This window comes from Penicillium crustosum (genome assembly GCF_028827405.1).
Source record: "Penicillium crustosum strain IBT 35664 chromosome Unknown utg000001l_segment0_segment0, whole genome shotgun sequence".
NCBI lineage: Eukaryota > Fungi > Ascomycota > Eurotiomycetes > Eurotiales > Aspergillaceae > Penicillium > Penicillium crustosum.
Window position 1 is genome coordinate 752,179 of NW_026623122.1, and position 21,514 is coordinate 773,692.

At 48.6% G+C, this 21,514-nt stretch overlaps 8 protein-coding genes across 8 annotated transcripts; 5 read left to right on the top strand and 3 right to left on the bottom strand.

Moving 5' to 3' along the window:
* Positions 1–505: 505 nt before the first annotated feature.
* N7487_000280 (transferase family protein) lies at positions 506–5,696 on the top strand (the record flags this gene model as incomplete). Its single annotated transcript, XM_056868029.1, has 5 exons — positions 506–941; positions 1,013–1,398; positions 1,458–2,229; positions 2,291–2,343; positions 2,409–5,696. The coding sequence occupies 5 exons, from the start codon at positions 506–508 to the stop codon at positions 5,694–5,696; spliced, it is 4,935 nt and encodes a 1,644-aa protein (XP_056732813.1).
* Positions 5,697–5,954: 258 nt separating this feature from the next.
* Positions 5,955–6,398, bottom strand: N7487_000281 (uncharacterized protein; the record flags this gene model as incomplete). The annotated part of the gene is made up of 1 exon (XM_056868030.1): positions 5,955–6,398. The coding sequence occupies one exon, from the start codon at positions 6,396–6,398 to the stop codon at positions 5,955–5,957; it is 444 nt and encodes a 147-aa protein (XP_056732814.1).
* Positions 6,399–6,932: 534 nt separating this feature from the next.
* On the bottom strand, positions 6,933–7,709 carry N7487_000282 (uncharacterized protein; the record flags this gene model as incomplete). Its single annotated transcript, XM_056868031.1, has 1 exon — positions 6,933–7,709. The coding sequence occupies one exon, from the start codon at positions 7,707–7,709 to the stop codon at positions 6,933–6,935; it is 777 nt and encodes a 258-aa protein (XP_056732815.1).
* Positions 7,710–9,723: 2,014 nt separating this feature from the next.
* N7487_000283 (DUF3759 domain-containing protein) lies at positions 9,724–10,271 on the top strand (the record flags this gene model as incomplete). Its single annotated transcript, XM_056868032.1, has 3 exons — positions 9,724–9,739; positions 9,883–10,017; positions 10,093–10,271. The coding sequence occupies 3 exons, from the start codon at positions 9,724–9,726 to the stop codon at positions 10,269–10,271; spliced, it is 330 nt and encodes a 109-aa protein (XP_056732816.1).
* Positions 10,272–11,196: 925 nt separating this feature from the next.
* N7487_000284 (SPX and EXS domain-containing protein) lies at positions 11,197–14,539 on the top strand (the record flags this gene model as incomplete). The annotated part of the gene is made up of 6 exons (XM_056868033.1): positions 11,197–11,250; positions 11,314–11,388; positions 11,450–12,985; positions 13,039–13,182; positions 13,230–13,403; positions 13,457–14,539. 6 exons carry the CDS (start codon positions 11,197–11,199, stop codon positions 14,537–14,539), a joined length of 3,066 nt encoding a protein of 1,021 aa, XP_056732817.1.
* Positions 14,540–16,958: 2,419 nt separating this feature from the next.
* On the top strand, positions 16,959–19,071 carry N7487_000285 (uncharacterized protein; the record flags this gene model as incomplete). Its single annotated transcript, XM_056868034.1, has 6 exons — positions 16,959–16,963; positions 17,385–17,511; positions 17,617–17,878; positions 17,933–18,124; positions 18,187–18,578; positions 18,649–19,071. 6 exons carry the CDS (start codon positions 16,959–16,961, stop codon positions 19,069–19,071), a joined length of 1,401 nt encoding a protein of 466 aa, XP_056732818.1.
* Positions 19,072–19,442: 371 nt separating this feature from the next.
* N7487_000286 (uncharacterized protein) lies at positions 19,443–19,715 on the bottom strand (the record flags this gene model as incomplete). The annotated part of the gene is made up of 2 exons (XM_056868035.1): positions 19,443–19,560; positions 19,582–19,715. The coding sequence occupies 2 exons, from the start codon at positions 19,713–19,715 to the stop codon at positions 19,443–19,445; spliced, it is 252 nt and encodes an 83-aa protein (XP_056732819.1).
* A 556-nt stretch (positions 19,716–20,271) lies between these two features.
* N7487_000287 (Bax inhibitor-1 family protein) lies at positions 20,272–21,238 on the top strand (the record flags this gene model as incomplete). The annotated part of the gene is made up of 3 exons (XM_056868036.1): positions 20,272–20,421; positions 20,493–20,563; positions 20,641–21,238. The coding sequence occupies 3 exons, from the start codon at positions 20,272–20,274 to the stop codon at positions 21,236–21,238; spliced, it is 819 nt and encodes a 272-aa protein (XP_056732820.1).
* Positions 21,239–21,514: the final 276 nt, after the last annotated feature.

Here is a 21,514-nt window from a genome sequence, read left to right on the forward strand (position 1 = left end):
GCTAGGTCGATCTAACTTCTTGAATTACTATACCTCGGACCCTTCCCACTGAGTGTACTTCGTATAGTGCCAGTATTGCCGGCATGATCTTAGGTCTTTGACCATCGGAGGCCTTGCCGCAACTAAAAATTCCCTCAAATATGCTCGGAAGTTCATTAAATAAATCTTTCAACGTCATATCGAGCACTTGATATTGAGATTTTTGAATGGAATACGAGTGTTCCTCGGTGGCATGTGTCATGAATCCAAGGAAGTTGATATGACTGGGTTCTTGTTGGCTGGGCCGATTTCCAACTGCAGATGTGGAGTCCGAATCCCTGTATCGCACTCGAGTCACAATAAATGATATTGCCTTCCATCTATAATGGAAATGATTGTTGCTCTCATTTTCCGTCACTTGAGTTCACTCACCCATCTCCAGTACACCTCGCCATATTTCGTACCTTTTCCGGTGATCTAGTGCGCAGATATAGTGCCGGGGTGACCTTGCTATATTGAAATCAATATGCTATCGCTGGACACTCACCTTCCTGAATCCAACGAGAGGCCAATCTCTTCAACAGTTGAATCTGATGACAGCACTTTGGCCAGATCCTTGCAGTCTGCTAGTCAGATCAAGGAGATCTCGCAGCTCATCTTGGATATCTTTCTGGAGTATGCTCTCAACAAGTTCGATTATTCAGAAGGTCGTCTCGAGGGCTATGGAGATGGCTTTCTTTCTGTTATTGGCCGATTTGTCTCCGAAGGTGCGCGTGTGCAAGCGTGTCTACCTGCCTTTCCCTTCAAGTCGGCAAACAAAGTGTACAAGGTGCTCGGCAGCCTGCCAGACAAGGCAGAGGAGCTCGCCCTAGAGCGGTTGAATACCCTATGCAAGCGCGTTCAGGATATTTACCCTCCGGGTGCTAGTATTGTCATTATCTCGGATGGCATTACCTACAATGGTACGTGGGCGAATTCACCAATGGTGTGACCCGATTTGAATAACTAACGTGTTTGTGGTGCGTGATTCTAGACTTGCTTTGTATCCCTGACCAAGAAACCTGGAAATATGGCGAAGCCTTACGTGAGATGGTTGTCGAGAACAGTTTCGACAACATTTCGTTCTCAAGGATTCGAGACCTTCTCGAGTTTCCCCTGCCAGAGAAAATGAGTGAGATTATCTATGTGGCAAACTGTACTACCTTCCGTCGCTTGCTTTTGAATAAATATGGCAATCCTAACCTCAACATTGACCATGAAATTGCCACTAATCCAGATATCAAGTTGACATATCTGGGATATAAGCGATTCCTAGAGTCCGATCTTCAGTACATTTTTCCTCGAGGGGAGAATCGTTCAGCCCACAGTTACAAGCGAGATTGCAAGTATGTGGCCAAACAGATGCTCACAAGAGGATATGTAAGCAGAGAGTATCCCCCATGGACACACTAGCTTGTTATACTAATCTCGGGTGATAGGCATTTACAGGAGCAATCAAGGACGCCTACCCCAACCATCTGCGACTTTCAATCCACGAATCCATTTGCGGTACCAAGCTACCCATCAGCTTGCTAAACACCAAGACGGGCTTTACTACTCCATGGCACTGTTGTGTTGCTAAATTAGCAGATGGAGTGTGGGTTAGTGCACCTATGGGCGAGTTCAGCCAAGATAGCCGCCTGGAACTTGTCCACGTCAACGGAAAGCCCAGTCACTATCAAGAAAAACCGCACCACGGCGAATATATCGCTATTAACGAGACCACGGCAAGCTATCTTCAGTCGGCCAAGTCTATCGATGTCAATGCGTATGTCAACAGTACATCGAAGAATCCATCGCCATTGCCATCGTCCTCTAGCGAGGTTTCCCTCTCTTCATCTGAGGGCAAATCACCAGGCAGCAGGTCCACTACACCGGATGTGCAATCAGTGCAAAAATCCTCCCCTGCGCAATCTGGTCTGCGTATGACGTTCAATGAGGCGTCCAACCTTACACCAATACAACCAGAGATGAAACCCACGGTGCCAACGCCATACGGTAGAAGGCTGATCCCTCAAATAATGGATAGTCTTGCTGCCATCGACCCTGGGCGAACCGTCTTCTCTCTTGCATCACTCTCGAACGGATTCCTCAAACTCAGCCCTGTCTCTGCTCGACAGTTTACCAGAGCAGTTGACAAGACTGCCTGGTGGCTTCGAGATCAGGTTGGCACCCCCGACTCAGTTCAACCTGTAGCTTACATTGGACCGCGTATGTTCAGCCGATATGTAAAATCTCGAAGTCGATTCACTAACTCGACTGGTTGATTTAGACGATCTCCGACATATTCTGCTGACATATGCCTGCGTCAAGGCGGGCTACGCGGTATGTTTCATAAGGACTATGATCTAAAATCGCCGACTCTGACTTCTTCTTCTTCTTCCCGGTAGGCTTTGTTCTTGTCGCCCAAGAACAACACAGATGGAGTCCTCGCAGTTCTCACGGCAACAAACTGCAATATCTGGGTCAATGCGGTCGACGCCTCTCCGGTACCTTTAGCAAAAGACGTTCTTGAGAACCGACCTATGACGTCTTTGCAGCTTCCCATGCTCCACGAGCTTCTTGACAACGAGTTCACCGAAGCCTTCCCGTACACCAAAAGTTTCGAAGAGGCCAAAGATGATCCATTCTGCTTCTTGCATACGTCTGGAAGTACTGGGCTGCCCAAGCCCATTCCCTGGTCCCATGGACTGATTGGCACTATGGATGCAGTACGACTGCTCCCACCCGTGGGTGAAAATGCCGACTTGGTTCCTTGGACTTCAGGCTGGGATGAGGGGGACAGGATATACTCATCATTTCCAATGAGCCACGTGAGTAAACTCCTGATTTTGCTCTATCTTTCGGGGCTCGATATGGTGTGGGAGATTCTTTGGCTGACTGAAATACCAAAGGGCGCTGGCATTATCATGGATATTTTGATGCCTGCACTTTTCAATCTCCACTGTGTCTTGGGACCAGTCGGTATTTTGCCAAATCTCAATCTTGTGGAAAGGTTAGCCGTGGAAGCTAAGATTGGCATATGGAGTATGGTCCCATCTCTTGTCGATGAACTGGGTGAAACCCCCGAAGTTTTGGCTAAGCTCCAGTCGAGTAAATTCATCTGTGCATCTGGAGGCCCAGTTAGTCCTGTCAGTGCTGGCAAGGTGAATGAGGTGGTCAGGGTGCTCAACTTGACCGGTACAACAGAAGGCCTCTTCATTGGAAATCTGAAGACAGAGCGAGAAGACTGGTTCTGGTTCTGCTTCCACCCATACTCTGGTTTCGAGTTCAAGGAGCTCGAAGCGGATACCTATGAGCACTGGGTGCATCGCAATGAACATTGGCCTCTCTTTCAGGGTATCTTCCATACGTTTCCAGAAAAAGATTCGATCAACTTCAAGGACCTGTATATGAAACACCCTACCAAGCCTAACCTGTGGGCTTTTAAGGGAAGAAGCGATGATCTTGTTGTCTTGTCAAACGGGTACAAGATATCGCCGCTCGAGACGGAGGCATTTGTCACTACCCACCCTGCCATTAGTGGGTGCCTTGTTTTTGGAACTGGAAAACCCCAAGCGGCTCTACTTATTGAGCTAAAGGATCCGTTGAATAAAACGCCTGATCTTATTGACAGTATTTGGCAAACGATTCAGATAGCCAATTCTATGTCCAGACACAAGAACCAGTTACTGAAAGACTTCGTTACTTTCGCACAACCAGACAAGCCCTTCTTACGAACAGACAAGGGAACAGTGAAAAGGTCAGCCACGCTGGCGTGTTATTCCGAGTACATCGAGCGTTTCTACAGCTCACGCAGTGATGATTCCGACAACGCTATCAGTCTAGATTTGAGCTCTGCCAATTCGATCGAGGACTCCATCCGCAAGATTGTCGGCTCTTCACTTTCTGAGCCCCAGGATGTCCTTCCTGACGCAGATTTATTTGTACTTGGGCTTGACTCTCTAGGCGTCTTTGCGGCTGTGAAAGCAATTCGAGTAGCTTCGGGTTTGGGTGACAAAATTGCCCCTCGACACGTTTACGCTAATCCAACTATTGCGAGCCTTGCCGCGACAGTCTCCAGGCTGATAGATGAGGCACAAATTGTTAAAGATGATATTCCTCTGGATCAAATCTGGAATGATGCCTCTAAGCTAAATGATATGATCGCCCAGCACGGGGCGCGGCAATCTTTCCGCTTGAACGCTTTCGACTATGTCAACCCCAACCACGGCATGGGAATTGTTCTTTACTTCTCTATCCACGAGGAGACATCTTTTGAGCAAGCCTTTATCAATCTTCAGGAAGGACTCAATCGTACATTTGATATGATACCAGCTCTCAGTGGCAGGATGATGCACTGCTCGGAGCAAGAAATTGGCTACGGCAAAGGAGACCTCTGCGTGACAATTCCGCCACTGTCCATGGCGGCTTCTGCACGAGATCGCCTCGTGTACAAGGATCTCTCAGATGTTCTTCCGTCCTTTGGGAAGTTACGCGAAGCGGGTTTCCCGCCGTCTGCGTTCAAGGATGGCCTCGTTCTGCGAGACGATCCCTTCCCCAAATTTCCCGCAGACATTTTCTCTGGCCAAGTAAACTTCATTTCTGGTGGTTGTTTAGTTGCAGTTGATCTGAACCACTGCTGCCTCGACGGTGTCGGAGCTATGGTCATTCTCAAGGCCTGGGCGGAGAACTGCAGATATCTACAAGGTGATCACACGGCAACTTGCAACTGGTATAACCCTGAGAGCTTCAATCACGCCTTGCCAGAGATCATTCACGACCAAGAAGGATGGGCTCGACCAGTCGAAGAGATTGATCCCGGCACATGGGGTTTCTTACCTTTCTTCCCACCTGACGACAACAAAAGCAAAGAAACTCCCATTGACCTCAATGACCATGAATTACCTCCTGCGCCTAATTTCAAGTTGCATGATGTTTGGCCACTTCCCCGGGCCGAACGGTGTCCTAATACGACCCTCTTCCTGATTAAGCCGGACAAGCTTGAGAAGATGAAGCAAGATGTTATTTCCGATCCCGAAGCGAAGGGGGTCATCAAATCAATCAGTGACATTGTCCAAGCCTTCCTGTGGCGAGCTGCTATCAGAGTGCGATACAAGGTAGCCACGGAGATCCGTAAGCAGACCTTCAGGCCAGACGAGGTGTCCATTCTTGAGCTGCCCACGGATGGCCGTCCATACTTCTCTTCACTATTGCCCTCGACATACATGGGCAGTCTACTCATTCTCAACCGATCAACTATGCCGATCGAGATACTGTGCTCCAATGAGACGAGCATTGGCCGTGTCGCTTATCTCCTCCGCCAATCCGCCGCGCGCATCACCCCTTCAGTCGTCCACGACGCGTTTTCAATTCTGCAGTCACTACCAGGCCATGATCGATTTTCGACGGCGAACATGGGTCTTGAACATATGAATGCTATGATTTCCAACATGATGCTATTCCCAACCAACGAGATTTGTTTTGGAGATGCCTTCTTTGCCAATGGTGGGTTACCTGAGTCTTTAAGACCACAGCTTGAGCGTGGGAATGGACGATTCCGATTCCTCGTTATTTTCCCAATTAGGGAAGACGGGGGAATCGAGATTGCTTTTGGTACGCATCCGGAGGAGTTGGAGATGTTCCAGGCAGATGAAGAGTTTACGAAGTACGCTGAACTTGTAGATACGTGCTGGTGAATTCATTCTGGTTTACAATATATAGTGTATAACATAATCCGACATCAATTGATCCAATTTTCTCTCATCTGATGTACTAAAATAAATGACCTTGCAATCTAGAATATACACCCTTAAAAAAGTTAGTTTGTAAAGAATTTTATTAGATTTGTGAGATGATTAGTTACAGATACTATCATTTTCTCTTCGCCAACATTCCAAATGGTCACATCCTATGCCCTCATCTAGGTCATCAAAACATAACACGTAACGTATATATCAAGCAAAAGCAGTCCACTGCGTCCCACAAGCGGCTGCAACTTCTCGTGCCGGCCTACCAATCATCCCCTTCCAGAACGCAGAAGTACCGGAAGGAACGAGTTCTTCAATCTCCAGAGCCAGCAAAGCATCAAAAATCCAATCCTGACACCGTCCAATTGAATTTTTAGGAGCAGGCTCCTTCTCAATAACCTTGATCGCGTCGTGTCGTTGTTGAGAGGTCAGATCGGCAATTTTGCACATGCCCACAGCCGCCTTGTCGACGATCTTGGTGGCGTACCGAGGCGCAAATCCGTACCATAACCTGCCTGCATCGATGATCTCGACTTGGAGGAGATCGCCGAATTCCAGGTTCCCGGGTTTGTTGATCATAAACCCCCAGTGGGATCGATGTGTGGGACTATCGCCAGGTCCGAAGACTTCTATTGAGAGGTTGTAGGCCATTTCGTACTATGCGGTCAGTCTAAATTTCATACATTATGCAGTGGGGAATGTGATGGGAATGTGATAGTGATGGTTATGTACCTTTGGGTGGTTTTTTGTATCAAAAGTTCCCCTGGGAATAATTTCTTGCGAGATGTGGTATCATAGCTTGGGCAATGAACCTATACTAAAGCGTATTGGGATCAGATGACTTGGATGCGATCGAAATTGACGAATGTGAGAACCCGGCCAATTGTGCGTTGTCGATTCGCGCCATAACCCCTCTTTGACAGGTCGAATATGCCACTACTTTGAACTACAAGACATTATCCTACGGATTGTCGCTAGATATCACCCAAAGTTGATATATCTATTTCACTACCACAATCGAGGTCATTAATAGTCATTTTCCAGGTGCTGGGACACACCAATTACGTGCTCTAGCTCTCCTACGCCCCCATGTCTCACCCCATGTCTCACCCCCAGATGTACAGCACAGCAAAGCCAAATCGTGAACTAGTTAATCTTCAATTTTATACATGTGATGCTTTATGTTCAACTAATCTCCACACTTCCCTCGGGAACACCCTGCCTACTCCTTAACCTGCGCGCAAAGAACTGCATAACAGGCAACATCTCCTCACGATTTGACGGCATCCCATCCCCCTTCCTAGCATACCGGCTCACCTCGACAAATTCAAAAACCTGCTTCGTCCTACGCACCGCCTCGTCCGAAACAGCCACCGAATCCCTCCCAGCCACGAGCAGCACCGGCGACCGATTCTTATCCCCAACCCTAGATCCCGACAAAGGATATGGCGCCCCGATAGAGATAACCCCAGAAAGAGCACCGACCTCACCACTATCAGTATTACCACTTCCCTTCAGCCCAAGTTCCCGCGCAATAGCCAGCGCAGCCATCCCACCCTGCCCGAAGCCTAGCACCATAATCTCGCGCAGCGCGTACCCGCATTTCTGTACAAGCGTGCCACGTACGACGTCTGACACGAGGATTCTTGTGCTACGCGTTAGGCCGGCGTCCATGTCTAGTGCGCCGGTCGCGGAGTCGAAGGAGACATCGTCGCCCCAGTGGAAGCCGCCCAGGTCGAAGGGGAGTGGGGCTGTGCCTTGGACTGTGACGATGGTTGTTTCGGGGGAGGCGAATGGCTTCGGCGAATTTTGTGAATGAGGCGGCTGTGTCGCCGAGACCGTGGAGTAGGAGGAGGATATTTGGGGCTGGGGATGTGGACTGGGAGGGGGGGGGGGTGCGGGTGTGACGGTGACGGTGAGTTCAGACGGGAAGTCGGATGGGGTGGGGGTTTTGGTGGGCATGCTGAATTGAGTAGAGTAGAGTCAAGTTGAGCTGGGCTGAGTTCAGTTAGAGCTTGCGGAGCTTGGAGCTTGGAGCTCGGAGAATAGCGTAGAGTGTGGCTGTGTCAGTAGATGTGGCGTAGTTCTCAGCCCCAAGTTGTTACTAGCCCCAGTACAAAGTACGTAGTTGTAGGGACACACGGTACGGAGTACTCCGGACAATGTATAATGCCAAGTCTTTTATAATGCTCAAGGATATGTTTATGGAGCTAGGGTCTCACATTGATTGGGAGACGAGTTGAAGTTCGGTCGGTGTAGGTGACGGTATTGCGGTTGCCTGGCGCTGATCAACAATGATATCAACGTTGACATTATTGAGATAGTCAATGGTTAGATGAGGTACCTTGGTTATTGCCTTCACATTGTGCGTTATGTTCTACTTGGAGAGTGTAATTGACCTGACATATGTTTCGTTGTAAAGAACTCGGCTAGCACCCACTCATAGATAGCAAACAGCCAAAGGTTATATACATAGAAAAAAAGTCTCTTGCACAACATGTGGTTTTTTGACTGCCTTGGTATACACCTAAAAAAGACATATTAAGAACATCTAAAAGGACCACCAGAAAGAGATGACAAGGGCGCATAAGCGGCCGACTATTCTTGTGTGATATATTGTCTGAAATAGTATATCTCTACGCATATACCGGGATACATATAGGCACTCATGTGCCGACTGATATCACGACAATTATGCATCTATGCTGATCTGCGCAGACAGAACATAAAGGGTTGTGCTATTTTAGTCCAAGTGTGGCTTGAGGTCCGATACTCTAGTACGTAATTGGTTTGGGGTGAGCCCACCGGTATTTTATTAGAAGAAAGATTTAACTCCGAGTTTACTCAATACAACGCACTTCTTCATTCAACCTCTATGGACTCACTGCTTATTAGGAGGCAATGTAATTGCAATATTGGGACTTATACCCGACATTCCATGTTCACCGCCACTTTTCTCGTGGCTAGTGTTGCCGAGACTTATAAGGCGACGACAAGCCTTAGAGACAGGCTTGGCTCGGCAAAACCAGGGTGATCAGTTTCTAACTGCGTAATGAGTACCGTATAATTGATCTGAAATGGAGCTAGTATTGTCTGTGTCATCTTTTTATTCGTCCATTCATAGCGGAGTAGGGCTGAGATGACCCATTTTGGGTCCATCAGATCGGCGCGCTATTGGACATCCGCGGGACACGTACTCGTAACGCCGAGCGCAAGGGTAGAGAGTTGTACTGTATGCTTAAGGCGTTGGCAAGTACCCCGCGGAAAGCAGGGTTAAAAGTAAAGCATACACAGTGTAGTACGGTGCTACTTGGTGTGTTGCCGAGTTGGACAGTTGGACATGCACGTAAAATGTTCCTCAGGGCCCTGGACCAAACATCGGTGCTGGGAACCAAAAGGTGGTTCAGCTAGAATTTGGGAAAAGCTAAAACAACTCCTAGCGGGGATCGTGGTACAAAGTCCTCCGTATCCGTCACTACCGGTGGTCCTCCAATGAAGTCGTAGACTAGCGACACGGTAATGCCGATGATTCCACCGCACCTCCCAATGAAGTCGCCTCCTCGTCGCCCGAGGTACCCGACAATAACAACAACAATGCGAGCATCTGCTATCTTCACCAGCCACAGGCTAATACTCTGGTAGTTTTTTCTGATTCGTATGCTGGAGGGGCGTTTTTGGCTCCATCCCCCGACATATCTACGTACAACGTACGGAGTATATATGCACATATGTTGTCGGAATCAACTCAGCCACTATTCTCGCAGATCGGATGGTGGGGCAACTCGAGCTGAAACAGAGGGGAGAAAGCTACTTCCGACCCTTAGTACAACGTAGACTACGTAGCCCTTCCAGAGTATTCCTCCTCTTCCCTGGGTATAAGATCCCCTCACCCCCCCGCTACGTTGTACTATTCTTTTCTTCCATCACTCAACAACCTATCTCTCACTTCCCTCCTTTTTATCTATACACATTCACAATGGCTTGGGGCTGGAGTAAGTTCAACCTTCCCTCATAAGACATCTAGACCTTATTTGCTCGCATGCACTAGGGCCCGACCCGACCTGCATAGCCGGCGATATCCCAATACCTCTCCATTGGTTCACCAGAGCGACAAGCCATGCTAACGCCAAGTTAGACGAATCCGAGAGGGCACACCAGGAGGTGTACAACGGTGAGCAGCACCACGAGGGCAAGTTCTCTCACGAGTTCGCTGCCGGTGCCGCTTCCTTTGCCGGCATGAAGGCCTACGAGGACCACCAGCGCAAGGAGGGTACGTAAAACACCGCATTTCAATCTCAACCTACTCTATATTGGATGACATTCTAACTTGAATTTGAACATATAGGCAAGCCCGTCAGCCACGCCTTCGCCAAGGAGCTCCTCGCCGGTATCGTCGGCGGCGAGGTCGACAAGCTCGTCGAGAGCAAGGGTATGGACTGGGTTGACCGCGAGAAGGCCCAGCACCACGCCAAGAAGAACGCCGAGCACATGTACGAGGAGCGTTACGAGCGTGGCAACTACTAAGCCACTCGTTCCCACGATAGCAATGGATGAATGATGATACTTGTTTTATGAACACCCTGTGATCGTATGTAGTAAGAGACAAAGATATGATCTATCATACAATTTGAACATATCAACCTCGTACCTGGAAAGAGCGGTGAAGTACAACGTCCAATGTAACACAAGACCGATATCGATATCCACATCCCGAGGTCGTACCTATGTAGGTTTGTATGTACGATGCACGCGCTTGCATGACATAGTTCCGACAGACATACGTAGGGCTACGTACGTTTACCTACGTCTTGAGACACTCGGTTCGACAGTAAATATGCGCCAAGCTTTAACAGGGATACCGGGGCTTTGTTTGAACCAGTCATCACCATGAGAACCCGCCGACCGCATTCCGGCCACATTCCAATGCTGTCGGAGCTTAGATAGGAGACTTGTCGTTGGGTCAATTGCCCGTGAATTGCGTCCGACTTGGATATTTTCTTTTTCTTTCTGGGTAGAAATCGAATGACCGTTGCGAGATTTAATAGTGAATAAACCCTAGAGTATGGAAGACGTGAGGATATTCGCAGTTCTTGGATTCCCCAATCTTCAGGAATCTGGCCTTGTGGGTCTGAGGGTCCCATGATAACCAATCAGAGTACAAGGCTGACCAATAGTGGACTTGTGGCCTAACAGTTCAGGCGCCAAAATCTGATGAGCTCATACACGTGCAAAAAGTATAGGTTCAGCTACAGAGTTTGCGCTATTGCAGATTTTCTGGGGAGATTCTCGAGCTGTGAGTATATCGGCTTGGAATTTCTACTTATTTTCCTTCGAGATTTTTCTTTCCGATACTATTCGTCTACCCCTATCTCTTCTCCAGAGTGGCGGCGCTAGGCTTTGGTCTACCTTTCGCCCAAGCTTTCGACCCCTCACACTTGTGTGAGATTCGATGATCGGATCAGAGCAGGCACCCCCAGGTCTAAAACCGTATGCAATGACGGTGGTTTGTTGGTGAGGATGAAATTTGCCAAGTTTGTATTTCCCGTGACATTGTGCGACATTCCAGTGGCTGACTCAAATCCGCAGAGAGCTGGAACAAGAACTTGTTCCTGAGTGGCGGGCAAAGTATCTCGACTACAAGGTTGGTTGTTGTGACCACAATTGATGTATCAGAGCCATACTTACCTGGATTGACTTTTTAGACCGGCAAGAAGAAAGTCAAGGCCATCACTCGAGCCCTCCAAAAGGCAAACCGCAGCCCCCATGTCCCGTCCAATCGATATCCCACTTCCACCCCGCAAGGTCGCGGCGCAGCCTCCTCTGCTCTCACCCCGTCCAATACCGATAAAGAGCTCGATGCAGGAGAACACAATAGCCCATCGACGCCACAGCGAGGCGCTGCCAACCCGCCATCAACAGCACGCTCCACGCCGGTGCCCAAAACCGAGCGACAACCGCTTCGCACGTCAGGATCGCGGTTCTCTGAAAATGTTGGTAGTTATGGAAGCATACTCGCAACGCCGCCACAGCAACACCATACTGCAGGTTCGGACATAGCCTCCTTTGAACTTCCGGACCCGGCACTTGATCCAGATGAGGAATATCTGCCACACGAGGATACTGCAGACAGACATAGGAATCTCCGGACACCTTCGCCAGTCATAGATCGCCGTAGCATGGCGAACATTTCTCCCTCTCACCCTATCCCAGAACCTGTGCCCGCCCAGAGGCCCCAATTGGACCAACGCACGAGTTATCAAAGTCAGATTGGGGACGCCCTAGCAAAGGTGCCATCTGGCCACCGGACATCACAGCTTCTGCGGCGCGTGTTCACGGCGGAGGGAGAGCCTGGCGGGAGGCGATCGCATTTTGATTCTGGCGCTGGCGCCGAGCTTGATAAACGACAGGACGAGTTCTTCGAGTTCTTGGATAGCGAGTTGAATAAGATCGATGCGTTTTATGTGATGAAAGAACAAGAGGCCACGGAAAAACTGCGGGTCCTTCGTCAGCAGTTACATATTATGCGAGACCAGCGCATCCAAGAGGTCCTGGCTTCTAAGAAAGGCACCAGATCTGATGACTCGGATACACAGCAACGGCAAAATGGATTCGCAAAAATGAAAGGTGTTCGAATCAAGGACACATTAGCAGGAAAGAATCGCTTCGGCAAGAACACGGAAGCATTGGCGCAGATGGCGACTCCTGGCATACAACCCCAAGAACGGGATTTCATCGCCAACCGGAGAGACTTTATGCGGCGGCAGGATCCGCAAAGTCAAGAAGTGCCGTATCGATCTGCTAAGCGCAAGCTCAAACATGCGTTGCAGGAGTTCTACCGCGGAGTCGAGCTTCTCAAGGGATATGCTTATTTGAACCGAACCGCCTTCCGGAAGATCAACAAGAAATACGACAAAGCGGTCAACGCCCGCCCACCGCTCCGGTACATGTCTGAAAAGGTCAACAAAGCGTCCTTTGTACAGAGTGAAGTGATTGACAGCTTGATGGTCGCTGTTGAAGACTTGTATTCCCGTTACTTTGAGCGCGGCAATCGCAAAATCGCCGTCTCCAAACTCCGTCACACACTCAAAAAATCCGGCGATTACTCACCGAATACTTTCCGTTCCGGTCTCTTGTTGATGGGTGGAACTTTGTTTTCTATTAAGGCCTTGGTTGATGCTAGGTCAAATCTCCGCTCGGCGGAGGTCGCTGAACAAGTTCGGACCAGTTATCTCCTCCAGGTAGGTTTCTCGCCTTTTCATCTATTCTATGACCTCATTGACCAATCGAGCAGATATATGGTGGGTATTTCCTCATTGTGTTTCATTTCTTGCTCTTCTGCTTGGATTGTATGATCTGGACAAAGTCGAAGATCAACCATGCATTTGTTTTTGAATACGATAGCAGACACACCTTGGAGTGGCGTCAGTTGCTGGAGGTATGTCCTATTTCGCGCGCTATGATGATTCATCCTAACAAGTATAGATCCCTTCTTTCTTCCTTTTCTTGATGGGTTTATTCATGTGGCTCAACTTCTCATGGTACAACCACATGTATATCTACTGGCCTGTCGTCCTTATTGGCTTGACGACCATTATCATTTTCTTGCCGGCCCGTGTTCTTTATCACAGGAGCCGCAAATGGTTCGCTTTTTCCAATGTGAGTCCATATAACATAATATCACTATCGAGTAGCGTATCTAACCGATTTAGTGGCGCCTCTTGCTTGCTGGAATCTACCCCGTCGAGTTTCGTGATTTCTTCCTCGGCGACATGTACTGCTCTCAGACATATGCCATGGGGAACATTGAGCTCTTCTTCTGTTTATATGCCTCGTACTGGGACTACCCTCCCAAGTGCAACTCCTCCCACTCTCGACTCTTGGGCTTCTTCCAATGCCTTCCCTCTGTCTGGCGAGCTTTCCAATGTATTCGCCGATACCTGGACACAAAGAACGCATTCCCCCATCTCCTGAACTTGGGAAAGTACATATTCGGCGTCCTCTACTATGCCACTCTCAGCATGTACCGCATCGACCTCCAAACGCGATTCCAAGCCGCGTTCATCACATTCGCCCTCCTGAACGCCGTCTACACCTCAGTATGGGACCTAATTATGGACTGGAGTTTGGGTAACCCGTACGCAAAGAACCCAATGCTCCGTGAAGTCCTCGCCTTCCGTCGCGTATGGGTATACTACGCCGCAATGCTGCTGGACGTCGTTGTCCGTTTCAACTGGATCTTCTACGCAGTATTTATCAGGAACATACAGCAGTCCGCCCTGCTCAGCTTCATGGTCGCCTTTTCAGAAGTCTGCCGCCGCGGCGTCTGGTCCATCTTCCGCGTCGAAAACGAGCACTGCACAAACGTCCTCCTCTTCCGAGCTTCCCGTGATGTCCCTCTCCCCTACGACGTCCCCTCACCAGCTGCACCCCCTCTCGATGGCTCAGCAGAAGACGTCCAACTCCAAGACCAGCAGCACGCCTCAACACCCTTCATGTCACCCGGCGACGTCGAGCACGGCACCCCCTCGATGTCCAGCATGCGCGCCCGCCACCGCCGCCCTTCGGTTGGTATTAGCCGAGTCGGCACAATCGTGGCCTCAGCTCATGCACAGGATTTCGAGCGAAGACGTCTGCCAAATTTCATGTCCAGCGCGAGTGTAGGACAGGATTTGGCGAATGGCGCGGACGACAGCACGGACGAAGACGACGAGGGGGATCTGACCTCAGATGAGGATTCGGGATCGAGACCGATTTCAGAGCGCAGGGATACGATGGGTCGGATTGTTGAGTAGGTTTCACAGTGGTAGGCTGCGCCATTTTGCCTATCAGTGCCAATGACCAGGGGGCATATTGTCTATCGGCCCCGTGCGGAGGCGTCGCCCCGTTTGATGTGATGTGAAATTATAGATATCTCCAGTATTTTGCATATACTTCTTATCTTGCTATGGATAAATATTAATAATTGGGTTTCGAGTCAGCTCTTCTCTTCGTCGCAATCATGTAAGATACGACTACGGTTTCCTGGCCCGAGTCTGGTCTGAGGCAGTTGTCTCCTCGGAATGTTATTCCGCTTGGTACGTGCTCCTGCCCGTTCTGTGCACATCACCGAGCTGCGGAGATATGTCCTCATACGATAATCGGGTAGGTGTCCGCGAAGAAAGTGTTGGGATCAGACATGGCCACCCTGGCCCTGTTGTTCGCCAGGGCTTCCGAGTAGCTAGGGAGCTGTTTGCTCCTCTTCCTCCCTCTTCTTCTTTTCCCCAGTTAGTGCAATGAAGATCACCGGGTAGGTGTCCGCGAAGATAGTGCAGGGATCAGAGATATGGCGTTGTTTGTTTGCCAGCACTACCGAGTAGCTAGGGAAAAGTTTGATCCCCTTATTTCCTCTCCCTCCTCTTCTTTTTCTCCCCAGTCACTGCAGTTCATACACTCGCATTTCGCTTTCTCTCTCCTCTCCCAGAATGCTATCGCATAGCATGAGCAAGGTGTGTACGGTTTTTGCGTGAGGGGAACTGCAGTTGTCTGCATCTGTCCCTGGACATAGAGTTCTGAACTCTGAAGTTCCCAGCCTTGGGGGCTTGTCTCCAAAGTGAAAGTGGTTCCGAGCTAGATCCTGCGCAGTGAACCTAAATGTCTCGCATGGGCTAGGCTTGGGGGTGTCTAGATCATGAGTGGCGAGCTTTTTCTCTTCGTGGGCCAACATTGAGTCTGAATTGGCCTAGCGGTGTATGTCCGCGGCCTATGTACTATCGTATGCCCCTTGCCTGTACTGCAACAATCACGCCAGCAGCGCTGCCAAAATGTCATCTTGATAAAATAGTAGAGTATCGTAGCGACGGCCATGATTGGTATATGATAAAAGTCGACCGATTCGATATTATCCTGATATGTGAGGGATGAGTTGCCAAAAAGAATCACGAAGTCAGCGGTTCTGCAAATGAGGAAGAGAGAGGAAGTCAAATCAACCCAGAAAGGGCTCAGAGTTTCCCGTCAGCCTGATCATCAACTAGCCCCAACGATATATTTTTGCCACTGATAACGTCCTATCTATTGGGGTCAATCTTACTTTGTTGGTGTAAGCGTAGGACATCCACGTTAGGGCTATTCGTGGCATTATTTCTGGCAGGTATAACCCCATGCATGGGTCGTGCATTTCACGGACTCATTCTAGAACATTTGTTTCAGAGAGAAAAATCACGCAGGAACCGGCAAGGGCTGGATACGGTTGAAAGTCATTGATAAGGGTGGATCATACTGCATATGTACATAACAAACTAGTGTTGGGATCCTATCTACTCCGTACTCCATACCATGATCGACGTTTCAGCTCCAGGGCCACATCATACGCTAATCTAAGCAAAGATGAAGATCTCCCCTAGAGTGCCCAGGTGGATAGGGCTCGTATTGCCAAGTTTGCCCCCCGGAGTACTTCCGTACAGCGTAGAAAATTTTCAATGGGGCGCACGTAGGATGAAGTCGCCATGATCCTTTGCCTATACAGCCACAGCACGGCTTACAGTTGAGACATATGCAGATTCCTATTTTGGTATTTTGGTGTACCGGGCACCGACGATCATCCCTATCACGGGTCGGACGGGGTCAAACTACAGACTATACATTATATTAATGGACCAATGCCAATGAAGAGAAAGAGATATGAGACACAATAGGAAAGTCATGACATCTACGGGGTACATTGGTACATAGGTACAATATATCATGTGAGCAGGTGACCGGGCACGCTTGCCGGTCTCGGGAGTAGATGCCTTACGGGCGGGAATGGAGCCGGCTCCCGGGTGCTTGACCGACGAAAGCCACCTAAGCCCCCTGTTTTGCCTTCCCCCTTTTTAAACCCCTCACGATGTTGTGTTACACTGACGTCGGTGTTGGCCTAAGCTTGTTCAGCTTATCTGAATCTTGTGGGTTTTGTGGATTTTGTGGATTTGATAATATCAATTCGAGTTTACTTATCTTAAAATGCAAGTTAAACTTTGTAATTGGAGAGATAAGAGATCTGATAACATCGATAAATGTTGTTTGTTCTTCAGGCATGCATATAGCATCAAAGTGATATTCTCGTTCTATTTTTTTTTACGCAGGGATATGGTAGACATGCAGTGGGCGCTTTTTCCAAGGTTTTGGCGGCGTAACGTACATGTAGTTTAGTTAAGGTTACTGGGTACAATTCAAAAACTTCTCCGCGTCTCCCCCATGGGGTAGTTCGGGGGGATCCAACCAACTTCACTTTTTGTACTCCACATATAGTCTCCACGTACTTGTCATTGTACTAACTAGCCAGTCAGAAGTGCAAGGATATGTAAAATGTAAATTTTCAAGAATAATTTATTAATATTCCCGGTCTCTGGTGGATCTAGACATCTGAAACTGGCCTAGCGTATAATTCTTAGAAAAGTGAGCGATTATACTGAGTATCCACAGTTCGGGTGTAAACGAGTTACCGTTAACTGCATTGACTCCAATTAACTAACGCTTATCTGTTTCTCTGGGCCATCTATCAGCCGATGGTCTGAGGGACAGAGTTATAAACGGTGCAACATCCCATATACTTCCGAGACCCAGTTTTTGTATCCGCCGTACATTTCCCCATTCCCCATTCTCCATTCTCCAATATGATAGATATGAAAAAGAAAAGGACCTGGAAGGTCTTGCTCTGTCTCAGAGCAATGATATCCAGCCTAGTGCTATTCACAACCACGACGATGTCTTTGGAGAGATCACCGAATCCGGTCCCAACTACCGAAACGTATGTTTATTCTTTTCTTCTGCTCTCTTCCTTTTATCGTTTATCATTTTTCTTTTCATCCTCCTTGTAAAATGTCAAACTGGGTCAAGACTAACCCCTCTTTAGGTAGGATGGGCAGGAACAGCAATCCTCATGATGAAGAGTCAGATTGGCCTCGGTGTCCTTTCCATCCCAGCTGCGTTTGATACATTAGGCCTCGTACCAGGCGTCATCTGCCTGCTTGCCGTTGGCATCATTACAACGTGGTCCGACTACATGGTCGGTGTATTCAAGCTTAACCATCGTTCAGTCTATGGTATCGACGATGCAGGTTTCTTGATGTTCGGTTCCATCGGTCGTGAGGTTTTTGGCGCTGTATTCTGCCTATGTAAGTCCATAAAATTATACTCATTATAGACTCACTTCTAACCTGCTGCTCCAGATTGGATTTTCGTCGCCGGCTCAGGAATGCTCGGTCTTTCAATTGCCTTCAATGCCGTCTCGACTCATGCCACATGCACAGCCGTCTATGTTGCTGTTGCAGCCATCGCAGGAATCGGCTTCGGCAGTATTCGCACTCTTGGAAAAATTAGTTGGCTCGCCTGGGTTGGACTGACTTGCATCCTGCTCGCAAGTAAGATATCTCCCCTGCTGACCTCACATATATAACATAACCCTAACCGATTCGTACCATAGTCTTCATTGTCACTATCGCTGTCGGCGTTCAGGACCGTCCAGCCTTAGCCCCGCAAGAGGGAACCTGGGTGTCTGACTACAAAATCGTCGCCAATCCCTCATTTAGTGAGGCCATCAGTGCCGTGGCCTCGATTGTCTTCGCCTACGCCGGTACACCGGCTTTCTTCTCTATCGTGTCTGAGATGCGCGACCCCATATACTATACTCGCGCCTTGGTAATCTGCCAAAGTGTCGTGACGGCTGTCTACATTACTATCGGTGTGGTAGTCTACTACTACTGCGGTTCTTATGTTGCCTCGCCTGCACTTGGTTCCGCTGGTCCCACTATGAAGAAGATCAGTTATGGCTTTGCCATTCCCGGTCTTCTGGTCAGTGTCATGCTGTTCGTTCACGTAAGTGTTCCTTCTCTCATATCTCAGAATCTCTGTGTCCATGGATTACGAACTAACACAACACTGCTAGCTCCCCGCGAAATTCATCTTCGTTCGCGTTCTCAGAGGCTCCCAGCACCTCGCCTCTAACAGCATGATCCACTGGGGCTCCTGGATTGGCTGTACCGTAGGAGTTGGTCTTATTTCCTACATCATCGCAAGCGCCATTCCAGTCTTCGACAGTCTCGTCTCGCTTATCGGTGCTTTGCTTGGCACATTCATGTGTTTCCAACCCATGGGCTGCATGTGGCTGTACGATAACTGGAGCAAGGGCAAGGTCGACCGATCCCCAAGATGGACGGCCATGGTTTGCTGGAGTGTCTTCGTTGTTGTTATTGGTACTTTCATGATGGTTGCTGGTACATATGGTTCCATTGTCAGCATTATCGCAAGCTACAATGCGACGGGCGGTTCAGCTGCTTGGTCGTGCGCGGATAACTCAAATTCTTCATAGATCGATGGGATCTAGAGTTTATTTGCAGTTCTTTTCTGCTATGTTTTATACCTGTGAATCAGAAATGCTTATATATATTGGAAGCGTTCTAGCAATGTCATATATTTCAAAGACGTTTCTATATTAATTGTAAGATCAGTGCTGAAGTGACTTTTCCTTTGTATACACACTCTAGGCGTTTGCTACCCATCGACTCCCAAACAAACATCCAGTGCATAATCATGGAATATATCCCCAGCCAAGCCCTGGAAACGTTACTTCCACCCTTTAAATTTACTGAAAAGACAAAAGTCTGCAAATTGTTTCAAGATGTCTTCACAAAGCTACACACAATACCCTCACAGGGATACTTCGCAGTCCGAAACCGATAATCATATCGAAACGGTATTTTCGCGGCAGATTATCAAGACCCCGGAATGTCCAGCCCATTCAGAACCAACCAGGTCGTGCATGTCACAATTCTCAGGGTCCTCTTTTACTTTGCGAGACCTGTGTATATTCGATTCATACGCGAGATCATTGACCGTGCCTTCGTCGGCTGTCAAATGTTGTTTGCCCATGGACAACTGGAATCGACACATGTCATCGAGGAACGAATCGGAGATTTGCGAAGATGATGGTCTGGACTTTAAGATCTCAATCATCGAGTGAGAAGCTGTCGGCTGGTATCCTCAGTAATGGGAGTTATAGAACAATGATTGATTACCTATGAGCTAGAGTCCGACTGGTTTAGGGTGGCTTTTCTTAGTTATCCCATGAACTTTTGTAGTTGCTTTCTGTACAATGTTCTTAATTCTCAAATATTTACATCATCGTTAACCATTATATATTCACGAACCTTAGAATAGTCGGCCGATTACTCAGCTTTGCCATGTATTTTCTTGGTAGTCTTTTTTTTAAACAACCCATATCTCACCCTAATTAGTATCAGAGTTAGAACAGTCAGAAGAATTAGCCATAAGAGAGAGTATATAGTGAAAGAGATGTAAAGTGTGATCTACATCTATACCCCGTCTCCCTGAGGCCCCGGCCCACCGAAGTGTATACGTAAGCAGCCGCGGCCCCATATTTGGCTTATCACACGTGACCCGTCACATCATACAGGATCCACCTCCAGGCTTCACTCTCTCTCTCTTTGTCGGTGATCATCCAACATTCTACACCAGCGCTGAGAGACTAAAGGTATCTCAACTTACCACTATGGCTGCAAACACCAGATATGAGCCCGCTCCTCAGCGGGACTCCTTAGACGACCCGCCTTACTCCCAAGCCCCTCCCTCCTACCAGGCTACAGCGGTTCCAGAGCCAGCGCCTCGCAGCGAGGGCGACAACCTCCCAGATGATTTCAAGGTATGCATGCACCATGCGTTTTGGGGGACTTGTGCCTAGATGGAAGGATGGAGACTGACAAAATCACATAGTTTGGAGGTACCGTGGCTGAAGGAACGATTGACATCCGTATGCAATTCGTTCGCAAAGTGTACTCTATCCTGTAAGTTCAACCCGATTTACAAACTCAGACCCAAGCGCATGGGTTCGACGAATTCCCTACTAACACCCCTCACCCAGAACGGCCCAACTCCTCCTCACAACGATCCTCAGCTCAATCTCCTTCTTCAACGACTCCTACCGCGTCTGGATCCAGTCCAACTTCTGGTTGATGATAATCTCCGTCTTCGGCGCTCTGGGCTTCATGCTCGCAACGTTCTGGAAGCGAAAGTCCTACCCAGCAAACCTCCTCTTCCTATCAGGTTTCACAATTCTCGAAGCGTACGCAATCAGCGTGGCGACATCGTTCTACGACGCGAGGGTAGTTGTGCAAGCGCTCGCACTAACACTTGGAATCTTCGTCGCCTTGACCCTCTTCGCATGCCAGACCAAATATGACTTCACTGACTGGATGCCATACCTGTTCGGCGCGTTGTGGTTCATGATCCTGTTCGGGTTCGTAGCTATGTTCATCCCGTTCAATAGCACCATGGAGATCATCTATGGTGTGCTAGGCGCACTTGTCTTCTCGGGTTATATTCTCGTCGATACGCAGCTGGTTATGCGACACTATCATGTTGAGGAGGAGATCGCTGCTTCGATCTCGCTCTATCTCGACGTGCTTAACTTGTTCATGTCCATCCTCCGGATTCTGAACGGTGCTAACAACAATAATTAATTGCGCTTTGGAATATCTGAAGGGCGAGAAGGGATACATGCAATTCCTGCCTTAATTGCCTGCCTTTAGCAGGTTCTGGTCCAGATGGCAATTGCCATACAAACAAGCTTGCGTTTTGGTGCTTCTCAGAACTGGTTTCGGATAAGGGTATTCGTGCTTTACACTGGGCTTTGCTTGAATCGCTTTCTATTGTACACTTCTCTTCATTCATATCTTGAGATTTTACAGGTCTGTTGTAAGTCTGCTTGGAATCCTATCGTGTCTTTTATTTTCTTA